The following is a 24,347-nucleotide window of genomic DNA, read 5'->3' on the forward strand; positions in this document are numbered from 1 at the left end:
TCCATCCACTGTGGGGCCATGAGCTGTCATGGTGGGTCTTTGGGGAGGCCAAATAGGCGGTCCCTTAGTCCAAGGTTCATTTTGATGTGCAGCTGGGTGCATTCTATGCAGTGCATTTTTTTAAAAAGTGCAGTGGAAACTAAGATGTTGTGCAGTTGGGCCTATGGAGTTTAATAAGGACATACTGTAGGTTGTTTCTGAAGATGTAACGGGGTGGGGTGGGGCAAGATATTGAATATTGTTTGTTTTCCATTTCATAACCTTATACAAGAAGTACATTACAGCCTTCTGTTTCTCTCGCTCATTCTTTGTGAGGCACCATCATTTTTCTTGCTTCCCCTCTTTCTTTGTCCTTCTCATTTCCCCCTCCTTCCCTCTCTGTCACTTTCTATTCATTTGCCTTTTCCCTTCTGTTAGCAAATGCTGAAGGAAGGGGATGCTTGTGGATAGGGGCGGGCTGCAGCCACTGCTAGTGCAGGTTTATAATAAGCCTGCATGAGTCCTCTGTAACATCTGAGTCCTCTGTAACATCTGAGTCCTCTGTAACTCATGAAAGAGTGCAAAGGCAACAGCCACACCCATTGCATGTCCCCAGCATCTGGGATTCAGCCTGTGCACCTCGAGGTTCTCTATAGCCATCCTGACTAATCGCCACAGAGGGGCCTCTCCTCCTCCATGAATGTTTCTAACCCCCTTTCAAACCCATCTAAGCCAGGGATCATCACCACACCTAGTTCCATAAGTTAATTGGCTTTCTTTTTTGTGTATTCTGAACAGAGACGGGCCTTAGTGCTAAATGTGATGTAGAGGGATTTCCTAGCTAAGGGACTTCAGCAAGTGATTAGGTGGAAAACATGTGGGGAGCAGGGAGGGCAGGACAGGGGTGACTCTCCCCTGGTGCTTTGACACTTTGAGCTGCACAAGCAAGACAGTGTTTGGATTCAAACCAGAACCAGCATGGCCAGTAACTGATCTTGCGATCTCACAATCAGCCACAGAATTGTGCCGTCATGGTTCCCCTTGGAGACCTGCGAGGATTCTGCAGGAGGCTCACCTGGCAGCATTCTAGATAAGCTGCAGCATCTTTGATAAGTTGGCTGTCTTTGGCTGTCCATTTATCATCAGCTTATCATCTTAGCTGTCAGGATGGTTGGCTGCTGGTCATGGGTGAACTGTAGGTAAGTCTCCGGCATGATGGGGAAGCAAAATCTAATGGCTGCCTGGACTTGGTTTTTAAAGATGCCCTTCCATTGTTTTACATGCCATTGCGCTCCCTATGTGAACTTCAGTGGTCACAAGTTCACCACCGGTATTCACACCACACAGCTTCTCCTTGAAATGCAGGTGGCCCTCGAAGGTCACTTGCTGGGCTGATTTCCACTGTATTTCTTAAGCTTACAGGTCCTAGACCTGTGAAACTGTAGCACCCAGGAGCTACTGGCTGGCCCCTGTGGGCCCACTTGGGGCTTTTTTTGCGGGGGGCGGGGGGGGGGAATCCTGCCCACCAGTTGAAGCTGACTTCAAAAGCTGCCCCCCCCCAAACCCCCATGTTATTTCCAAGAACATGCCTAACCTTTTCGTCTTTCATGTTCCCATAGGTCTCACCTAGAGGCAGAACCAAAGTGAGTTGCTTTCCCCCCTCTTGACTCCTCTTAATCCTTTTGGCTCTGGTGTGGCCATCTGAAGGGATGGGTGTGGAGGGGGTTGTTCAGACATAGCCCAAACCCAGGTAAAAGTGTGCCATTGAGTCAGTGTCAACTCCTGGTGACCACAGAGTCCTGTGGTTGCCTTTGGTAGAATACAGGAGGGGTTTACCATTGCCATCTCCCACGCAGTATGAGATGATGCCTTTCAGCATCTTCCTATATCACTGCTGCCCGATATAGGTGTTTCCCATAGTCTGGGGAACATACAGGTGGGGATTCGAGTTGTCACAAATTTAAACCCTCTTATTCAAATTTTAAAAACCAAAACAGTATGTATGTTCTTTTAGCTGAAGTGTCCCCCTTTTGCGGGGGGGGGGCTTTTTTAAAAGTTGAAAATCTTCTCTGGAGAGGGGTGGGAATGCTGGTTTCATATCTATAAACTACGAGAGTGGGTCTGCCCCCCGTCCTGTCAACCAGTCAATCCCCGTGAAAACAATCTGAGCAAAATGTAGTGAGTGACTTTCAATAGCAATTACTTTCACTGCTCCCAAGTATTGAATCATCCAAAATTAGCAACGCCTTCTAGAAGGATTATGGGTGAGGGCATGCTTGGGATGGCACAGCACCCCCTAGGATTACTGGGGGGACCGCTCAATTTCCTGTGATTCGCTACTAAGAATGTTTCTCCTTATCTCTGCAGGGATGAAGATGAAGAGGGGGCACAGACTGGTAAGTGGATGACGAGAGTGCATGCTTCTTCTCAGGGCTCCTTAACCCCCCAGGGAGTGTCTCCTTGGAGTCCTGTTTCACTTTGACAATGGAGAGAGATAGGCAGACGTCCATCTGATGGATGAATGGCAGGAGGGCAGGTTCATCCACCTCTAGCCTTTGCTGTTGGCACTTGTTGCAGCCAAAAGTGTTGGAGGAGACCAGGGGGCCTGGGCGAGTCACATCTGGATACCCTCCCTTCTAGGAGAAGATGGGGAAGGGGCTGTGGCAGCAGGCAGGCAGGTTTGGTAATTCTCCCTTGGAGGTGGTGCACTTCTTGAAAAGCCCTGCAAGAACCTTTTGCCCACACCCAGCCCCAAGTCATCCTTTGCGCCTTGTTCCCCCTGCCTTGGAGAAGAGGAAGCTAAAGAATGCAGGTGTCTTGTTTCCAAAGCATCTCTTTTTTTTGACAATTACATGGGTCAAGATGGAAATGGAGGATCACCTGCAAACAAGGGCAACATTTCCTGGCCAATGAGCTCTGAGATCAGTCCAAAGAGACTCTTTCTCTCTCTGACCCCAGTTTTCTGCCCCTTGGAGCTGGGCCTGCATTCCTCAGATCATAGCTATGCTTCCTACTTATGGCGTCCATGCAGATTTTCAAGCCCCACCCCTACCCCCGCACATAGGTCAAAAGGCTGTAACTGGGGGTTGTTGCTTCAGCCAGAGAGCAAATGCATTGTTTAGTCCATGTGAACCATCAGCTCCCACTCTGCTCAAAGGAGAAGCCTCTTTCCTCACAGGTATGGGAGGGCCCATAGTCCAGTAGTGGAACAGGTGCTTTGCATGCACAAGGTCTTGGGTTGAGTCTTCTTCATCTTCTGTTAAAGGATTTTAGCTAGCTAGGGAAAGGCTTCGGCCCAAGAGCGGCTGTCAACCAGAGTTGGGCAAAGTGAGCCAGGGGTATGACTTGGTAGAAGGCAGCTGCATTGGTATGTTCAGCAGATAGAGCCTGGCCATTGCACTCCCTTCTGAAGCGTAGTTGGTGAGGGCTGTCTTGCCAGTGCTATGCAATATATTCCTCTTCATCCCTTGCTTGTTTGCTTGGGTGGACCACCTCACCCACAATCCCAGGCTGCACTGGTTAACCTAGGCAGAAAGGGGAGGCAATTTCTATCAGGGCTATGGGCCATCCTCATTTCCAGATTCCTGCTTTATTTCTCTTTCAGGTCATCCCAGAAATCCAACCCATGTTGCTCCATGTCCTGGGGGACCCATGTTGCACCATGTTCTGGGAGACCCTCTGGGGGAAGAGCCCAATGAGGCAACCTTGGCTCCAGGACCCCTTCCAGGACTTCATGTCCCCACTGACATTCTGGGGAAAGAGCTCAATGAGGAAACATCAATGCTAGGATCCCTTCCAGAACCTCGCGTCCCCACAGATATTCTGGAGGAAGAGCTCAATGAGGAAACGTTGGTGCCAGGATCCCTTCCAGAACTTCACGTCCCCACTGATATTCTGGAGCAAGAGCTCAGTGAGGAAATGTCGGTGCCAAGATCCCTTCCAGAACCTTGCATCACCAATGACATTCTGGGGGAAGAGCCCAATGAAGCAACCTTGGTGCCAGGACTCCTTCCAGGACTTCATGTACCCACTGACATTCTGGGGAAAGAGCTCAATGAAGCAACCTCAGTAGTGATGTGCACGGTCCGGAGAAGTCCAGACCGGCACCGAAGGGGGGCCTTGTTTTTAGGGCGGGGAGGGCTTGCTTAGCCCTCCCGCCTCCTTGCCCCCGCCAGCGCCCGTATTTTCTAGTATAGGGGCGCTGGAAACCAGCCCCCCCCCCGCTGCCACGGCGGCGGCGGCGGTGAAAGAACTCCCAGTGCCAGCCCTCCCTCCCTCCCAGCTAGCTGCCTGCCCGCCCGCTCACCCGCTCACCGCTCACCCGATAGGAAACGAGAGGAGCTCCGGCACAGAGCTCCTCTCGTTTGGAAGGCCTCCGGCATAATGGTGTTTTGCGCGCGCCGCAAAGCACGCCGTTCGCCGGAGGCCCGGTCTACCTGCCGGGAAAGGGCCGGGTAGACCGGGCCTCCGATCGCTGGGTAGACTGGGCCTCCGGCGATCAATGCTAGGATCCCTTCCAGAACCTCGCGTCCCCACAGATATTCTGGAGGAAGAGCTCAATGAGGAAACGTTGGTGCCAGGATCCCTTCCAGAACTTCACGTCCCCACTGATATTCTGGAGCAAGAGCTCAGTGAGGAAATGTCGGTGCCAAGATCCCTTCCAGAACCTTGCATCACCTTGCATCATTGAGGGAGAACTCAATGAGGCAACTTCAATGCCAGGATCCCTTCCAGCTTCTCATGGTGAGCAGTGAGGGCAAGTGATGGCGGGTGAGGTAGTATGCCAGAGTTTGCGTCTGACCACCTGTTGCTTCTTCTCTCTTGCAGATGTTCCTGAAGGCCCTGCTGCATGTCTCCGCCCCCCTGGGTCCGGTTCATTATTATCTACTGCCTCGCTGGAAGTTGGCTCCATCCCACCCTCCACCTCTTCTTTCCTCCTGCATCCCTCTTCCCCTCCTCCTCCTTCCCCACATCCTCTAGAGCTGGAACTCAGCGATGTAAAAGAAACTCTGCAGAGTTTGATGGATTTGCAGTTCCATCAGCTGAATGACCGTAAGTCTCACAGAGGCAGCACCCCTTTTCCATCCTCATTGTTGTTTTACAATCTAAAACACTTTTAGTCTAAAAACAGAGATGGGCAAGCAATAGAGGAAGGAGAGGGAAGTTGAGGTGGGACAAGCGGGGGAACGATGTGTATGTATTTCAACTGCACCTCCTTAGGACCAGGGAGACCCGGGTTTGAATTCTCATCCAGTCATGAACCTCACTGGGTGACTTTGGGCCAGTCACTTGTCCCGCAGTCTAACTTAACTTTTTGGGTTGTTAGGAGGAAAAAAAATAACCATGTATACCTCCCTGAGCTGCTTGAGGAAGAGCAGAATGTGAATATTAAATTCATGAATGCTAATAATATGAATGCTAATATCAGCCCTTTTGAGTTCAAGCTAGGCTGAAACAAGAAACCAAGGAGGATGACATACAATTGTGCTTATCACAATCCTCCTTATAGCATCGTCAATGTACATGGGCAAAAGTTCCCGGCCACCAGGAGCATTCAGTCTAAAGTTTGGCTTTGGAGAGAGAAGTGAGGAAGAGGAGGAAAGCATAAGGGGCATTCAGTTCAAGCTGATGGAGCTGCCTCTCCTGAGGCATTAAGCCAAAAGCTGCACAGAGGAGGTGGGTTGCATTGGAAGGATAGGACAGAGATGTGAGCCCACATGAGTGGCAGTTCCAGACCCAAGGGTCAGCGAGGGAGAAGAAAAAGAGTAGTTTTAGAGAGCAGGAGACCTCCAGGTGGCTGAAGACAGAAGCTGGAGGAGCAAAAACCAACCTGACGGGGTGCAAGTTGGGGGAGGGGGGAGGATCAGTGCAGAGGGACAGGGTGGGGCATAGCCATGGAGGGTTTTCAAGGTAGAGATGGGAAGTCGGTGCTGGGCATGGAAAGGGACTAGAAGTCAGTGCAGGGACTGGTATTGTGGAGGACAGGCCCCTTGACCCTGTTTGTTTTCTTTCCTTCAAGGCCAAAGAGACCTCCGCATCTGCGAGGAATGTTTGCAAAACCTCAAGGCACTGAGGGGAGAGCTCCGAAGACTGCAGAGCAGACTGGCAAGTGTGGAAGCCACTATTGGGATCCTGGTTCCTCCAAGGGAGCTGGATGTTGAGGAGGAAAAAGAGAAAGACAAAAACCAGCAATAAAATGCTGCATATTTATTTTAAAAATATTAAACATTTGTTTTAATAGGATAGGATGTAGAGATAAAACAGCAATAGAGCATGCATATTTACTGCTTAAAAATTAAAAAGTTGATTTAAAAGAAAATAAAGTTGTCTTACTTTGAATATTCTTTGGGCAGAGTTGGGTAAAAGTGTCTTTGGGTCAAACCCAGCCACAGAAAAGGCTCTATGGCCAGTCCTCTTGGGGCCAAGAGATGTTCTGAGAGGTTCAAGAGGTAGCTCAAGATAGACTGCTCCTTGCCAGGAGGCTTATACAGAGCTTGTCTGCCCCAATATGTATGGCTAGGAGGCCTGATTTTGGCCCTGAAGAGGGATCTGCCTCTTGTGGAAGAGGATGGAGTGGTGATGCAGAAGGGGAAGCTTGATTTAGGGCAGGGCTGTACAACACCAGCCCTCCAGCTGCTGTTTGACTACAGTTCCCATCAACCCTGACTACTGGCTAGTGCAACTGGGGACTATGGGAGCTGTAACCCAACAACAGCTGGAAGGCCCAAGTGGTGCAGCCCTGGGTTAGGTGAACCACTCAGGGCTGCTGGGTGGCAGGAATAATGGAAACGAGGTCAAGTGTTCCAAATGGGAAGGAGGCCAAACGTTATTCTCCAGCCCCCTTATTTTCCACCAAGAGCCAAAGCAGCGGCTGGAGGCTTGGATCCAGGCAAAGAGTCAAGCTGAGTGACTGATTTGGCCCTGGGGGAGCAGCTAGGAGGAAATCTTCCCCCATTTCCTTTGCAGGAAGAAAAGCCATGGGGGTGGCTCTCTGTAGAGCATGAGCTCTGTAGAGCTCCCAGTAGAGAACGAAAAAGGCAACATCGATATCAGCCTCCTCCCAGGGCCTTCCGGCCCTGTTGATCTTCCAAGGAAAGAACCAAAAGAAGCAACCTCCATATCAGATTCCCTTTGAGGATGTTCCATCACTGCTGATCTTCCAAGGAAATAACCCAAAAGAAGCAACCTCTGTATTAGGCCCTCTCCCAGGGCCTTCCATCTCTGCTGAGACTCAGAGAAAAGGACCTAAAGAGGCAAACTCTGCATCGGGTCCCCATCCAGGACATCCCATCCCTGCTATGAGCAATCTCCCAAGTATGGGCAATCCACACTTGGGGGAAAGAACTCAAAGAGACAGGAGACGACATCTATATCATGGAAGTTCTGCACCAGACTTCCACCCAGGGCAATCCATCCCTGCTGATACTTCAGGGAAAGACAATGAAGAGGCACCCTACATAGCAGGCCCCCTCCCAAATGCAGGATCAGCAATGAGAATATACTTTTAGCCTCCAGGCCATTTTTCTGCAAGGGGAGAGAGAAGGAAAGCCTGAATTGGAACACCTGTCACTGCAGATGCTAGATTTGATATGACTATGAAATAAGACAGCAATGCAGGAAACGCTGCATTTGAGCCTATCTTAGCTACACAGCTCAGTGACCAAATGCCTGTCCTTGACCATCTCTAAGAGCCCTTAAAGATGGTCAAGGGCAAAACATGTTTGCTCTTGATGCTTATCATGCATGCACTGGGAAGAGTCATTAGAATCAACAGAAGGTGCCTTGTGAATGGGATACATTGGGCTTAGTACTTTTTCTAAAAAATTAATTTTTATTAATTTTTAACAATAATCATCCATAATAAACACAATTGGACTTCCCGCGCACCTCTTTTCTGAAATAAAAACTATAAAGTTTACCTTATTATAATATTAATTAAAAAATCGGGCTTAGTACCTAGAAAAACACTTTAGCATAAGAGTGCTGTGTCCATGAATGCAGTGATCATGGGTGGAACTGGGTGGGGCAGCCAGGGCAGGTGCCCTAGGCGCCACTGAGGGGAGGGCGCCACGCCAGTTCCTGCCACCCCCACCCCATTGCCCACCTGCCCAGCCCCAGGGCCCCTCAGCCACTTGCCATCCTGCTTGCCTTCTGTGAGGCCTAGGATCCTCCACGGGCTGGGCCTGCAAACTGCAGAGCAGCTCTTCTCTCCCCGCCTCTCAGCTGATTGGTGGGTGGGCAGGGCTTACAGAGAGGCCTCCCTGTAGGCCTCCCTGAAGCCTGAACTTGGCAGGCCCCAAGGAAGCCAGGAAGAAGAAGGCAGGCAGAGTTCTTTGCAGCAGCAGACCCTCTGCCCAGAACATTTTGTGGTTTACTCCCCCCCATATATAGGGGTCTGCTTGCCATAGGGCTTTGATATGGGTGGTGGTGGGAGGAGACTGAGAAGTCTGAATATTTAATTTAAAACAGAGTGGAAACTTTGCTGGCTTTAAAAACAAAAACTATCTAAAAAGCCCTATAAGTGGCTTGTTTCATGGAAGAAAATTACAAAAACTTCTGGAACAATATTATATTCATTCATTCATTCACTCACTCACTCACTCACTCATAAATGCACTTATGTTCAAGTTGTTTTGCAACCCAGAAGGTCTGAGTGAGAACTGTGAAGCATGTGTGTGCTTTTGTTTTATTTTATTTTATTTTTCTTATGTGTGAACTGCTCCCCAATAACTTGCAGGGACTTCAGGGTAAATCTGGCCAACATGTGAATGCAGCACCTCCATTCCAGAGGAGATGTGTGTTAAAGGGCTTTAAAAGACCCATGTAAAAAACCTCCTGGAATCAAACTTGACTGAATTTGTTCAGAATTCTGAGAAAACAAACATAGGCTCACCCTGCATGGTTGAAAGTCTCCTTTGCTAATCTGCAGTGAGGGGGCCATTTTAATAATTAGTGTTTCTAGTGTGTTCTAGGCATTAAAAGTAGCACAAACATATAGTACTCAATGTATATCACTATATATTGTGAAGTGTGTGTGTTCAGTGAAATGTATTTCCAGGCAGCATGCTTATTTTGAAATATCAGACTTAAATCCTTGGGGGCCTGGGGTGTGTGGAGGCCCTGGACTTTGAGGGGCTGGGGGCCCATTTTAAAATCTCATCTCTGGGCCCATTCCAACCTTGCTATGCCCCTGGCGGTCACTACACATGGGTTTCTGCACAACACCTGCACAGAAGAAACTCCCATGAAGAAAATGTGTCTCTTGTAAATTGAATTTTCCATCCATGACTGGGATATCTGAGAGTTACGGTCAATAATAAACGAACAGCACGCTGCTTGTGACAGGAAGGGGCAAATTACAATGATTTCTTAGTCTGGCAGGGGCTGGTTTTGGCCCTGGCAGAACTTGGCTGTCTGCTCCTGTTGCAAATGCCTCTGTCTAGTGTGGCAAACTAATGTATCCTCCTCCCTCCTGGTGTCAAAGTAAGCACTAGTGTGGTGAATGCACATATACCCCATCATGAGCCAACAATCATCACAAGACAAAGGCTGGCAGGAATCATTCACTGGTTTATAGACTCCCCCCGCCACCTTCTTCTTCCCCGATTTTGCTAGTGGCTATTTGGGCAGGTGATCCTCTAGGACAAAGTCATGTTTTTAAAAAAGCATGAGATGAGACAGAAAATGACACTTGGAATCCTCACATAACTCCTGACTGTTGTTCTAAGTCTTTTACAGAGATGGCTCATGTTTTCAGGTTTTGATCAACAACCATGTCTAGATGGTACAGTGTTCCTTTTAACAGGGATTTCCAGATATTGTTGACTACAAGTCCCATCATTCCTGTTTGGACAGGGGCGCAATTTCACTGCTTGCCCTAGGCGATATTTTCCCTAGATAGGCCTCTGGCACTCTGAATTTGCTTAAGGACACAGATTTCTAAAGCAGCTTGCAGCCACTTTCAGCAGGTTCCCACCTCCACCTGCAGCCTGTGCATCATGCCATCCAGCAACATGCATCCCCCAATCCTCACAGTAGCTCTTCAAAAGATACATATTAGAACATAAGAAGCTACCTTATACCAAGTCAGACCATTGGTCCATCTAGCTCAGTATTGTCTCTACTGACTGGTAGTGGCTCTCCAGCGTGGCAGGGAGGAATCTTTCCCAGTCCTATCTGGAGATGCTAGGGATTGAACCTTTTGCATGCAAAAATGTTCTTCCACTGAACTATGGCCCCATAACCAACTTTTGAATTTGCATTCAGCATAATATTTAAACTGCATTAAGTGACTTGGTTGATTTCACCTGCACGGGGATGCAGCGGAAAGGAGGAGAGGGGATGGAGAAGGTCTCCTGCAATCTACCTTCCATTTGTGCCAATTTGAGCACGGTCCACAGTTCTTAGCCTTAGATTCTTTAAAAATGACTCCTGTTGCATTCAGGGGAACAATACTCTGTACAAGGTCAGAGGCACACAGCCTGAGGTGCCAGGATTTTTAAAAACCAAAATACGGCAACTCTAGTTGCACAAATGGGAAATGGGCAAACTAAATAATGGACAAATGGTCCTCTGAGTCAGAAGACTCTGCTCCCTAATGATGTCACATGTCAACATTCCTATTAAAGCAACAGGCACTGAACAGGTCAAGATCTGGCAATTCCAACATACAGATTTTGATTTGCACTCTTTAAAAAGATAAAGAGTGTATGTTTGATCTAAGATCGTAAATAAACAACAACAACAACAAGCTAAAGAGTGGAAATACATCGCTCTGCCAAAAACGAGACAGAGGTTTGGGGAAGAAACTATTTTCAATGATGCTATCATTTCTGCAGCAATGACATCTTCCACAATAGGAGCTTCTAGGAATTATCCCACCACAAACCCTGCCTATGATGTGCTTGTACAATACTTGGAACCGTTTCTGACTAGAACATGTCATATCTATCTTTCTCGTAGACCTAGACACCTTAAAAAATGGTTTGACCAGGATTGTATAGTGGCAAAAAGGGATCTGGTCTCTTTTTCTGTTCAGTTTAAAAATAATCTGACCCTGTTGTCGAAATTGGAACTAGCTAAGAAGAAGAGAGCCTATAGGGCACTCCTGAGGAGCAAGAAAAAAGCTGCCATGCAGGAAAATTGGCTATTGCTCCTTAATACAGTTAAGAATAAGGACTCAGTGGGGTTTTTGAGGCTAATTTCTGCCTCTGCCAGTTCCTTCAATGAAAACAGGGATTCTTTGATCCCAGCGGAAATCTGGGAGTCTCACTTTGCGTGTTCATATAGTGATCAGAGTGCACATTTTTGCTTGGATCTACCTTTAGGAGATTTGCCTCAGTGGCCTGCTGTATCTCCTCAAGAGATCAAGCAACTGATTTCCAAAATTAAAGGCGTGAAAGCCCCAGGAAATGACTTTATTCCTCCTGATCTCCTGAAGGTCCACAATGATTGGTGAGCTCCTGTGTTGGTTGCTTTATTCACCTATATTGATCAGATGGAACACATCCCAAAGAACTGGGGTATGGCTATTGTTGTCCCGATTTTCAAGAAAGGGAAAAGAGAAGATCCATCTAACTACAAACCAATAAGTCTCTTACATATAATAAGCAAATCATATGTGAAACATCCATGTATAAAATTATGTTCCTGGCTGGACCAGGAAGGCTTATTAGAAGATGAGCAAGCTGGCTTTAGACAGGGCAGATCAGTTATAGATCATTGCTTAATCCTGCAACATCTTATTGAAAAGTACATTTCCTTGGGTAAACGATTGCTTTTGGCTGCATTTGTTGGCTTCCATTCAGCCTTTGATTGTATTTCTAGAAATTTATTGTGGGCAAAGTTGGCTAATACAACAATTGTTAAGTGGCTCTTACTGTTACTTTATAAATTACACGAGAACTCTTCTCTTTGTGTGTGTTTGAACTCTACTGGTCACTTATCGAAGTAATTCCAACTACAAAAGGTGTGAGACAAGGGTGTATACTTGCACCTTTTTTGTTTAATTTTTAAGTAACTGATTTAATTAAACATTTACATAAATTGGATACTTTTGCCCCTATATTAGCAAACAGAAGGCTGCCATTATTGATGTATGCTGATGATGCAGTGATTCTTTCCCAAACAAGATCAGGCCTTACGAGAGCTCTGGGGACTCTGGTTACACATTGTCAGGAGGAACATTTGGTCATCAGTTATTCCAAAATGAAAATAGTTTGCTTTAACAATAAAGCTAAGAGTTTTAGATGTACTGTTGGGGGACATCAAGTTGAGAAAGTAAAGCAAATCAAATATCTTGGTGTGATATTTCAGTATAACAACAGGCAACATGCTCATGCTAGAATGGTTTCTGATTTGGCTCAATGAAGCAGGGTTGCTATTCTGAGATTTCACCGTGTGCAGGGAGGCAGATATATTCCTGCTGCCATTAAACGGTTCCTCGCTAAAACTGTACCACAGATTTTGTATGGAGTTCAATTAGGCCCCTTTGATAGTTTTATTCCCCTACAGCGGGTTCAGTTGGGCTTTCTAAGAGTGCTTTTTGGTACACCTAGATGCACCCCTAATGTGGTGCTACGACAGGAGGCTGGGTTGTGGAGGACTGAGACCAGGGCATGATTGCAGATTATTTTCTGCTGGCTGAAGCTTCACCTTCGGCCAGTGGGACTTGTGCCTGGGTTTCTTTTGGCTACACCTAGGCCTATTAGAGATGTGTGGACCGGTCCGGCAGTCTGGAGGTTCAGGGGTTTGGGATCAAACCAACCCACCCACCCCAGTTCCATCTGGAATGGAATGGAACCTCTGGACATGTTCGTGATTTTTTAAAAAAATTAAAATTAATTTAAAGTACCTTTAGCCCCTTCGGTGGGCTCCCTGTATGCTGTGGGGGGGGCACAAAGGTCCCCTCCCGGCCTCTGAAGTCATCACCACGGTCTGGAAAATTGATCATTTTTGGCCCATTCAGGCCTCTGTAGTGCATGGCGGTGGCCATTTTGGCCACCACCGCACATGCATAAATGAACCCTGTGAGCCCTGGCATGGCCCAGGGCCTCGCAGATGTCATTTGCTCATGTGTGGTGGCCATTTTAACAAAAATAGCCTTCCCTTCAGCTATATTAATGGAGAGATTTCAACATCTATTATTATTTATTAACACAGTCAGACAGGTGTTATTGACTGGTTTGTTTTATCCAGACATCGGGTCCTTCCCAAAGACCTGGGATGGCTGAATTTTATTATCAATGTTGTTGCTGTTATTATAGATATTGTCACAGAATATAGGCTGTTCCCAGTAAAGTTGCTTTTTGTAATTGGCTGATGGTGATTTCTGTGGCCCCTATGGTGTTGAGGTGCTCTTCAAGTTGTTTTGGAATTGCACCTAGGGGGGCAATTACCATTGGGATTATTTTGGTCTTTTTCTGCCACAGCCTTTCAATTTCAATGTGTAGATCTTTGTATTTGGTGATTTTTTCTGTTTTATTTTCTTCTATTCTGCTATCCCCTGGTATTGCTATGTTGATTATTTTGAATTGTTTTTCTTTCTTCTCGACTACAGTTATATCTGGTGTATTGTGTGGCAGATGTTTGTCTGTTTGTAGTTGGAAGTCCCATAATATTTTTTTAAAAATTAAATTTAAAGTACCTTTAGCCGCTCTGGAGGGCTTCCTGTATGCCGTGTATGTGTGTGTGTGTGTTCCGCAAAGGTTCCCAAAGTTCCCCTCGCCCCTCGCTGGTCTCTGAAGTCACCACTGTGGCCCGGGAAATTGATCATTTTTGGCCCATTTGGGCCTCTGTAGTGCATGGCGGTGGCCATTTTGGCCGCCACCACACATGCATAAATGAACCCTGCGAGCCCTGGCATGACCCAGAGCGCCTTCTTCGGTCTGATCCCCACTGCACACTAAGATCATCTGAGGAGGTCCGGCTCCAGTTGCCACCAGCTCATCTTGTGGTGACCCAGAGGCGGGCCTTCTCTGTAGACGCTCCTGGACTGTGGAATGTGCTCCCTGCAGACATCCATAATTTGAATTCTTTATTGGAATTTAGGAGAGCCCTAAAGACCTACCTGTTCGGCCTGGCCTTCCAGTGCTCTTAAATTGTTTTAAAGGGTCTTTGATGTTTGTGAGCTATTTTGTAAGGGTGTTCTAAAAATCGAACAAATAAATAAATACATAAACAAATAAATAAATGTGTGGTGGCTATTTTAACAAAAATAGCCCTCCCTTCAGCTATATTAACGGGGAGATTTCAACATCTTTTTATTATTATTATTATTATTATTATTATTATTATTATTATTAAAAACATTTGTATATCCCTGGAAGCTTGCTTGTGCCCTTGTGGTTCGGGCAAACCTGAATCAATCGCTCATATTTTATTACACTGTAGATTATTTAGAAATATTAGATATCATTTGATTTTGCTTCTTCTTTCTAGATTTCAAAGTCAATCGGGTTATTTGCTGGTAAAGTTTTTACTTGAAGATAATGCACTCTGCATCTCTCATGTTGTAGTAAAATTTTGTTACATTGCAAGTAGAATTCGTAGTTCATTGATTGATGCTAAAGTTAATGGTTGAGGTTGAATGCTGAAATAATGTTTATTGTTCGTGTTGTTGCTTTGTTTTGGCCATCGGCTGTAAATAAAGTATCTATCTGTCTGTCTATCTATCCATACTGAATGTGTAATTAATATTTATAGCATTCTACTTGTGCATTGTGTGTACAATTTCTGCATTCCATATCACAACTTATCCTCTGCATGTTTTTTGCCTTTTAGAAATAATCTAATTATCCAGCATTATTCTTTAACACATCTGCTATTTCAGATAAGAAGTGCTTGAAAAGTTATTAACCCGCTTGAGCTGTGAAGACGAAAATATGAAATCTTCAGCCCAGATGGCACAGCTGCTCAGGAAGCACCCTGTAATTCAAGCTTGGATTCCCTTTGGCACACAATTGTATACATTTGTATTTTAAGGAGAACAGACTTTACAATAAGAGTATTGAGAGCTGCTGTACCCTGAGGATCTTGTCAGATTTATGTATGCACACAAAGCCTCTGTCACTTGTAAATCGGGGTCAAGAACCTGTCTGGGTGGAGAAGGCACAGCCAACGCTTTCCTGAAATCTTTCCTTGTGCCAGGAAACAGTCACCACACCCATGACTCCTACACTGAGCCAAGGTGGTCCAGGGACATAGGCTGTAATACAAGGCACGCCTGTGGAAAACAGTTTTATTAAGCATATCCCGTTCTTTAACCTTCCATTTCATATTGCTAAACTAAATGAGGGGGTTTTATTAAAAAAAATATTAAGGTAGTTAGAGTTTCTCTCCAGTGCCTAATGCTAAATACGCCAAATTAAAACAAAGCCAAAAACCTCACACACACATTTTCATTTTTTTGCATATTACATATTGTCAAGAAAGGCTTTATTTGTGTAAATAAATGACATAAAGGCATGGTCCAGTTAAGTTGGAGCATGTTAAGGCTTATGTGTTTCAATCAATGGAAGAGATTTAAGCACATGCTTCATCTCCCATTGGGCATATCTACACCAGAAACTTATATTAGATTTATACCAGTTTCTCTGTTTTGACCTTTCCCAGAGAATCCTGAAAGCTGTAGTTTGGTCTGGGAATTCTTTGTTAGAAATCGTTATCTCCTCTCAGAGAACTTCAGTTCTAAGGTAAGAGGGAATTACTATTAAACCAGGGCAAGACTGTCTGAAGTGTAGAAATGTGTATTCAAATAAACAGAACTTAAAAGTTCTTAACTATGATAAAATGGAGTCTTTTACCTTTATCTTATATATGTAAATTGACTTGCCTGGTAAATGACAGGAAAGAGAAATTGTGTTTCCAGTCCACATCAAGTATAATTTGCAAATTTATTCAGATACCACTTGTGATTATTTTTGCATATATTTTATTTGTACTTGTTTCCAGTAATCACCTATACTGGTTTAAACTCTGATATGTTTAAATGAAAAATTAGGCAGTTGTCAAACTTTGTCACAGATATCTTCCCAAGTCATGAAAGTAAGTGGCCAACCTTTCCTATACATATGACAGAGAAAGCACTATTCTTTGAATCCTTGTGAAAACAGCCCAAGATATTTTTGGTGCTCAAATCAGAGAATCCAGATGACACTCCTCACATTGAAACTAAAATAATAAACCAAAGCACTGGCAATTTGCTACCCTTTGATGACACCCCAAGATCTGCTGCCTCACCCTGCTTAATGGCAAGCCTAGCTTAGGTCCCTGCTGGTTGGAAGTGTTTGATCCTTGAGGAAGCTCTGTGCTCTGGAACAGGAGGCTCTAAAACAAATTTCCATGACTGAAATGAATACATGTTACTTTATTAAGAATGCTCCTTGAGGAAGCTCAGTATGGTGGTCTCAGGATTCTAACATTTTTCAACAACAGATATGCTTTCTTGTGACTTCTGAGGTCTGCTTCATTTTTCCTAGCATTGGGAGGCTGAAGGATGGTTGTCTCCTTTCAGAAGCATGTAACAACATATGAAGTGTAGAATATGGAATGTTGAAATTTTGTACAGAATTTGGCTCACAATTAATATCTTTTGGAATGAGTTAAGGAACCAGCTACCACTCAACCCTTGTGCATTTAAAAGTTCTGTACTAAGCTCTTGTAGACTGTTGGTATTTCATGTCTATATTTCAACAGCCTACAGTATTTCACTCTTTGCCTCATGTGAATTAATACTTCAGAGCTATCCAGTGTCATTCCATCACCATGAATGTGTGTGCACTTGTCCTTGTGCATGTGAGTGTGTGTGTGCTCAATCTCATCACAGCATCCCTCCAGTGACTGTTGCTGGTGCTTATGGGATTGTGAGCCCTTTGGGGACAGGGAACCATGTTATCATTCCTTTTTTTCTATGTAAACTGCTTTGAGAAGTTTTTCACTGAAAAGCAATAGGTATGTGAATAAGTAAGTAAATCCATTGTATTGAGTGGCACTTTATTACTAATGGTTTCCTTTTTCCTTTTTGTGTTTTAGGGTTTCCACCTTTTCTTAATAGTTCTGTGCTTTTCATGTCTGCATGACACACAGCTCTTCCCCCTATGAAGATGCAATTATGGTAATATTTTCATACAGTGAATATCTGTATGTCATGCAGTTGCCAGAGAAGGTGGTAATCCTAGTTTTCTTGTACAGCATGACAGATGAGCATGGTCGTGTTCCCAATAGTAATTTAAAATAGTAGCAGTTTATCATTCTGTTCTGGATCATTATTATTTCAGGTGTGGATTAGCTGTACTAGAGCAAGTAACTGTCTATCTCTGTAACTGTGCAAATGTATGTACAGGAAGTGAAAAGTATATGATGTACAGACAAGAGAGGTGTTGGCCCTCCATGTTTTTTCATTCATCCCTGAACAGCCAAGGTTATCTGCCTACTGAATGGCACTTGGGTGGCTGTAGGTCTAACAATAAAAATAATAATATTCTTTATATAGCAAATTTCACATGTTCAAAGCACTTTGCGTACATTATCATTAATGCAAGTGATGCCAGTATTATTATCCCCATAGTATAGATCAGGAATGGGGGCTGAGAGAAAAGTGGTATCCTTAAGGCCACTTAGGGAGTTTCAGTAATGCTTGAACTGGGGATTTTCCAGCTTGTAGCTTACCAGCTCTTGAAAGGCGTTGGTCCAAGTGGTCTTACTGATACTGGGGATCTTGCATGGAGATACATCTGGGAGAAGTATTTGACCACCTTCAGAACTAAATCCTCCTATCAGTTCCACAGGGTGGATCCTAGCTAAGTGGCAGAAATTAAGTTTTCTCTTGGCTGCAGTGCAAAAATGTTGGTATGTTTGATGTATCCAGACTTCATAATAGTATTTTGCATTGCCTACATGCTGTGTCTTTATTATTACAAAGCAAGATCTTGAAAGGGTAACATTTGGCCATTAAAAGGGCACTGCTAGCCAACTCACCATGACAAGGCTTTATGTTCTGCTGTCCAAACATTGGCTGAAATTAAAACCACATGTGGTACAAAAGTTTATTCCACCCCCTTAGGTGGAATAACTATGCACAGTATCCTCTCCTGCCTGGGAGCCACAAGGGATGTTTCACATGTACTGTGAGTCTCCACAGTCTCTAGATCTGCCAATGTAAAGTTCCAAATGAAAACATTGACGTTCAGAATCACAGCATGGCTCTAGGGCCACCCTCAGCCAATTAAAATGGCCTTGGCAATTATAGATTTGTTTCTAAATGCTAGATCAAAAAAGATAAACTGTGAAGGCTCATACTTTGAAATCGTCAAAAGAGGCAAAACAGTGTGACCCCAAGTCTGTTTACCCAGGGGTAATTCTTCCCACTATATTCAATGGGCCTTACTCCATAAGTTTTAATAAGTGCCTTGTATCAGGAATATAAATTATATCAATACAAATAAGAACATGAATACGATGACTATTTATACAGTATGCAATGCATTCAAATGGTGTACAGAGTAACATTTTTATACTGATTTCAAACACTAACATATCAAAAAGATCAATGCTTGCAAAACAGTTTAAGTGTGATATAAGAAGCATACCAGTCTTCAAATTTTTGCTTTGCTGTTATTGAATTTCTTGATGAGTGCCACATTTGAGACTTAACTGTTACATGCCACTCAACATTAGGATCACCATATTGTATCCTGACCCATACTTTTCACAGCAGAAATATCCCATGCTTTTCACAAGTCCGAATGACCTGAGGTTGCGCTACAGAGACTCCAGTTTGAACCCTCGGTTTGTAGTGAGGTTCTCTGCTCCAAAGTGAGGGCCCAGAGAGCCTCCATTCTATCCCAATGCAGCACTGGAAGCTGCATTGGACTGGACTGGAGTTGAGGGAGGGAGGTCATCCATACATACATTAGGCGTTCGTAAGTCGGGGAGTGCTTATATACCCTATATAATATATAGTATAATTATATACAGTTCTTACATATGCTTCGCTATGGCAGCTTCTATCTGACTAGTAAATGTAATAGTGTTCTCATGGTTCTATTCAGGGGTGTAACTATAATAGGACAAGGGGAGACAGTTGTCTGGGGGCCCACTGCCATGGGGGCCCCCCAGAGGCAAGTCACATGACTGATTCCCCCAGCCGCACACCTGCCCGGGCTTCCTTCAGTTGTATTCATCCTCCGAAATTGATGTGATTGTTAAGACCTGGAGCTACCAGAACAGCATGTCTTTCTCTAGTACCATTAAAAGACTTGCATCATCCACAATTTACAAACCCTTTAAAAAAATAATTTAGAATGATGTTCTATTGTGGCACATAGGATAGATAGATAGATAGATAGATAGATAGATAGATAGATAGATAGATAGACAGACAGACATTATACTTCAGTGGGGGGGCATTTTAAAATCTTGTCTCTGGGCCCACTCCAACCTTGCTATGCCCCTGGTTCTATTATTTAATTAGTCTGTCTACATTGAGGTGATCTGTAAAAGGACAGGTCAGATTAGGAGATTACTTTCACTTTTCCGCTGAAGAAAAATATATCTGTATCCACCTCCAGATGGTGCAGCTTGGTGACAGCTGCTCCTCTAAACAGGAGCTATTATATGGAGTCTCTCAGGGCTCCATTCTGTCACCAATGCTTTTTAACATCTACATGAAACCACTGGGTGAGGTCATCAGGGTGAGGTTATCAGCAGTATGCTGATAACACTCAAATCTACTTCTCCTTTTTACCTTCATCATCAGGAAATGGCACTCATTCTCTTAATGTCTGCCTACAGGCAGTAATGGGCTGGATGAGGAATAACAAATTGAAACTGAATCCAAACAAGACGGAGGTGCTCATTGTGGGGGAATTAGAATCTGAGGGATGAGTTAGACCTTCCTGTGCTGGATGGGGTTACACTTCCCTGGAAGGAGCAGGTGTGCACCTTGGGAGTACTCCTGGACCCAGGCCTCACCCTGGTATCACAGGTGGAGGCCATGGCCAGGAGTGCTTTCTATCAGTTTCGGCTGATTCGACAGCTGCGTCCATTCCTTGAAGAGGCCAACCTCAAAATAGTAGTGCATCAGCTGGTAAACTCCAGGCTTGGCTATTGCAATGTGCCCTACACGGGGCTGCCCTTGTACGTAGTTTGGAAACTTCAGTTTCCAACCCGGAGAGGACATATTATGCCTGTTTTGAAACAGTTGCACTGGCTACCGATATGTTTCCAGGCAATTCGTAATCTTAATTCTTTACTGACTTTCAAGAGAGCCCTTAAAACTCATCTGTTTGGCCTGACCTTTCAGGGTTTTTAATTGGTTTTAATTGTTTTAATGTTAACCCGGTTTTCAGGGTTTTAATTGTTTTGATAGTTTAATTGTTTTTTAAGATGTTTTTAAATTGGTGTTTATATCTGTATTTCTGTTTTAATTGGTTTTTAATCATTTCTGTTTTTTAATTGTAAACTACCCTGAGCCAGCTCGGAAGGGCGTATAAAAATTGAATGAATAAATAAATAATAATAAATAAAATACAAAGTGCTAGTTATTACCTTTAAAGCCTTGAACGGCTTAGGTCCGAGTTATCTTAGAGAGTGCCTTCTTCTGCATGATCCCCACCACAAGTTAATGTCATTTGAGGAGGTCCATCTCCAGTTACCACCAGCACATCTGGTGGCAACTCAGAGGCGGGCCTTCTCTGTAGCTGCTCCTGGGCTGTGGAATGCACTCCCAGCAGAAATCCATAATTTGAATTCATTATTGGTTTTTAGAAGAGCATTAAAACCTGACTGTCCAAGGTTTTTAAACTGTTGTAAATGTTTGGCCTGGTCCTGGGTTTTAATTGTTTTTATTTTAATGTAAATCAACCTGAGCCATTTTTGGAAGAGCGATATATAAATCGAATGAATGAATGAATGAATGAATAAAAATGCTTTGGGAATTAATTATAAAATAATTAAACTATTTTTAGTATGGTAGCCTCTGTTTAGTGCCTTCTTTTTCCACTTTGCTGGTTGATGCAACCATTCCTTTGCACATAAGTGGATGTTAGAAATAAGGTTAAATGGACAATACTAAATCCCTGTGTCTCTTAATTCCTAGATCCAGCCTGCATTAGTTCTTTTTATTTTATTTTTTTAGCTTCACAGTATCATTTGGTCATTGCTACATTGAGTGTTGGTAGGTTATAAAGGCCAGTTTTCTGCTGTGAGAGGAAAATGTGCTTATTTTTCACTTCATTATTCAAATCTATGACATTCTACATGCAGTTAAATACTTTGAATTACTTAACCAGATGCAGAATTTTTGAATGTAGCTTTGTCCTTCAGAAAATGAATACTTGCCCTCCAAAACACAGCAAGTAGAGGAGTTAGTGGTGATCCTCTGACTTCAGATTTATGTCAGCACTGGAGATTGCCTGATGCATATTTAATCCTCAACCTAGTGTTCAAAAACAGTTAAATTACTCCTAGCATTATTACTGGCATCTTATCAGGAATTCCCCCCCCCTTACCCACAGCAAACTGAGATGGGGCGTATGGAGAATCCTAGATTCTGATCTACCATGTGGAATTATTAACCCAAGGGATTTTTAGGAGGCTGGGTAAGATCCTTCACACACAGACACACACACGGCGTAATCATTGCTAATCCCATGCATGGCAGATCTCGTGAGATTTTGCGAGCGAGGGAGGGGGAAAGGAAGGCGAGTGGCCAGCGAGAGAAAGCCGTGGCCAGGTTGGATGTGGGGTGCCGAGAGGAAGCGACAGACAGACCAGCTGGCCACCAGGCACCAAGAGGAAGCGGCCATAACACATTGTGATTAGGCATATATATTTGGTTTTTAGAGAAAGAAAAATATAAAGGCTTGCAGATATGTTAAAGTGATCAGTGACATCATGCATCAAGCTTTTGTGCTCTTTCTGTTATATGACCCAGTTTGACAGGATAACTGTCACATTGAGCCTAATACAGTTATTTTATATCCCATGGAATTTGTCTGAGAATTAAAGGTTCAGTCAGACTAATGAGCTTTAACATAGCTTTCCATGTCAAGAAACAAAACAACTAGAAAAAGTATTCAGCTGATGTTTGTTCATATTAGATAGTACCATATTTATGTCTTGATTATATTATGAGAGCCAGCATTTTGGCCTGGAGAAAAAAGTAGAATTTGTCATAGAGACAAGCTGTGATGTGGGAGGGGAGGAGTTAGAATTCACATTATGCAATATATGGTTGTAAGAGTTGATTTCTCAAGTCACCTTTAACATAGCACAAGTTTTTATGTGTATATTGCTCCTGTGTGCTTCAGAATGAGTAATTGCATCATCATAGGTCTATTATCAGTGGTAAATCTGTGACTTCTTTAGCAGTCTTTTTGGTATCCTGGAGGTGAAAAATCAGGTTTATGGATTCATGTCAATCTATCTTAATCAAAGAGGGACTATAAAAATGATTCCGCAAAGAAGAGACTGAAATATTGGCATGATTAGTTTGGTCCATGAAATCTGGAATACACACTTTTTAAAAATATACAGCTAATTTGAGTTGTTTTCTTCTGACAAGTTGATGCACTACATGTGTACTCTCAAACTACCAGGGATTCCTATTTTATTTTATTTTTAAACCACTTTTCTTGTGTTTATTATTGTTTTTTGTTTGATGTCGTGGTGCATCTTTCTAATGTATAGCTGTGCTTCCATGCACATTTAGGCTGTTATCCTGAGCATACTGGCCCTGTCCAGAATGCTGCACAGGGATGTTTCTGTTCTATAATACCAGCAGTGGTGATTAAGTATTTAATGTGGAAATGCATAATATGTGTACTTGCAACTCAGCAGACATACTGTACTTAGTAAGAAAATCTTTTTGTGTGCATGGGAAGTTTGTTTGTTTTTTGTCACCTAAGAGAAGAGGATACCATGTGGGATTCTAATGGGCTCTTTGGAGTATAGCCATTATTTAATATTTATTTATTTATTTAAATTAAATAAATTATGTGGAAGTCCCATTTAAATTAGCTGTTTACTTACACATTGTAGCTTTTAATCCAGAGCTCCTGCAAGTGTAGGTCTCCCCAATGATTTCAGTGGTATGATAGTTCTTAGCATGCTAAGTGATGTTTAGTCAGGATTGCCCCCTATTAACTGTAATAAGGAAGCCCTTGTGAGCATGGAAATTCTCTGTGCACGTTAGAGTTCTCAGTGCATGTAAGGAACTACCATTATTAGAGCTCTCAACCTAACAATAGTTTCCATTCCTATAACAATTATAATAAATAAATATTAGTTTAGTTAAACTGATTGGATATATAATTCACCCATGAAAACAAATTGTACATTCTTTTGACACATGATATCTCGATGGTGTCCAATTAGTGATATGTATTTTAGTTTAGTTTAGTTTAAATCTATCCTGTTTTTCTTCCAGTTTTTAGGGAACAAAAAGCTGCTGACAGAAGAAGGATAATTCAAATGAAATAATGGAATATTAGAATCAACCAGCCAATCCCCAAAGTCTTTTTTTAAAGAGACCATAGTGAACCACACCAGTGTGTGATCCAATTCAGTTCACATGTGAGTGGAGCATTGCCAAGGAGTGGAGCATTGCCAACAGATGTGTTGGACTTCAGAAGAGGAAACTTCTCAAAAATGAGGAGACTGGTAAAAAGTGTCGGAGCTAGGACCCTGGCAGCAACAGCTCTCAGCTGCAGTGTCTCATAGTGACCACTGGGAGGTTATGGATAAAAGTGCTGGACTCCTCCCCTCTTTTGTTCTTCCATTGTTAGTCTCCATTTTGTCTCTCCAGAGATGGCTGTTTGTTTTGGTCTCTCTCTTCAGCCATGAGCTACAGCTGAAATTAAGCTGTACCATTAGACAGATGTTAAAAAAAATAAATTGTGATGATCATGGCATACAGCTCATGAAAACCCCAAATCCACAATCTCAGAAAATTAGAATATTACATGGAACCAAGAAGACAAGGATTGAAGAATAGAACAATATCGGACCTCTGAAAAGTATAAGCATGCATATGTATTCAGTACTTGGTTTGGGCCCCTTTTGCAGCAATTACTGCCTCAATGCGGCGTGGCATGGATGCTATCAGCCTATGGCACTGATGAGGTATTATGGAAGACCAGGATGCTTCATTAGCGGCCTTCAGCAATTCTGCATTGTTTGGTCTCATGTCTCTCATCCTTCTCTTGGCAATGCCCCATAGATTCTCTATGGGGTCAGGTCAGGCGAGTTTGCTGGCCAATCAAGCACAGTACACAGTACACAGTCCGATAGTGTTCTATTCTTCAATCCTTGTCTTCTTGGTTCCATGTAATATTCTAATTTTCTGAGATTGTGGATTTGGGGTTTTC

At 43.6% G+C, this 24,347-nt stretch overlaps 1 protein-coding gene across 1 annotated transcript; it reads left to right on the forward strand.

The window, feature by feature from the left end:
• Positions 1-1,168: 1,168 nt before the first annotated feature.
• Positions 1,169-17,057, forward strand: LOC128323207 (uncharacterized). Its single transcript, XM_053245930.1, has 7 exons — positions 1,169-1,178; positions 1,599-1,622; positions 2,347-2,375; positions 3,584-4,100; positions 11,269-11,433; positions 15,980-16,023; positions 17,011-17,057. The coding sequence occupies exons 4-7, from the start codon at positions 3,631-3,633 to the stop codon at positions 17,055-17,057; spliced, it is 726 nt and encodes a 241-aa protein (XP_053101905.1). The 5' UTR covers positions 1,169-1,178; positions 1,599-1,622; positions 2,347-2,375; positions 3,584-3,630.
• Positions 17,058-24,347: the final 7,290 nt, after the last annotated feature.

The sequence above is a fragment of the Hemicordylus capensis genome, chromosome 4 (genome assembly GCF_027244095.1).
Source record: "Hemicordylus capensis ecotype Gifberg chromosome 4, rHemCap1.1.pri, whole genome shotgun sequence".
Classification (NCBI taxonomy): domain Eukaryota; kingdom Metazoa; phylum Chordata; class Lepidosauria; order Squamata; family Cordylidae; genus Hemicordylus; species Hemicordylus capensis.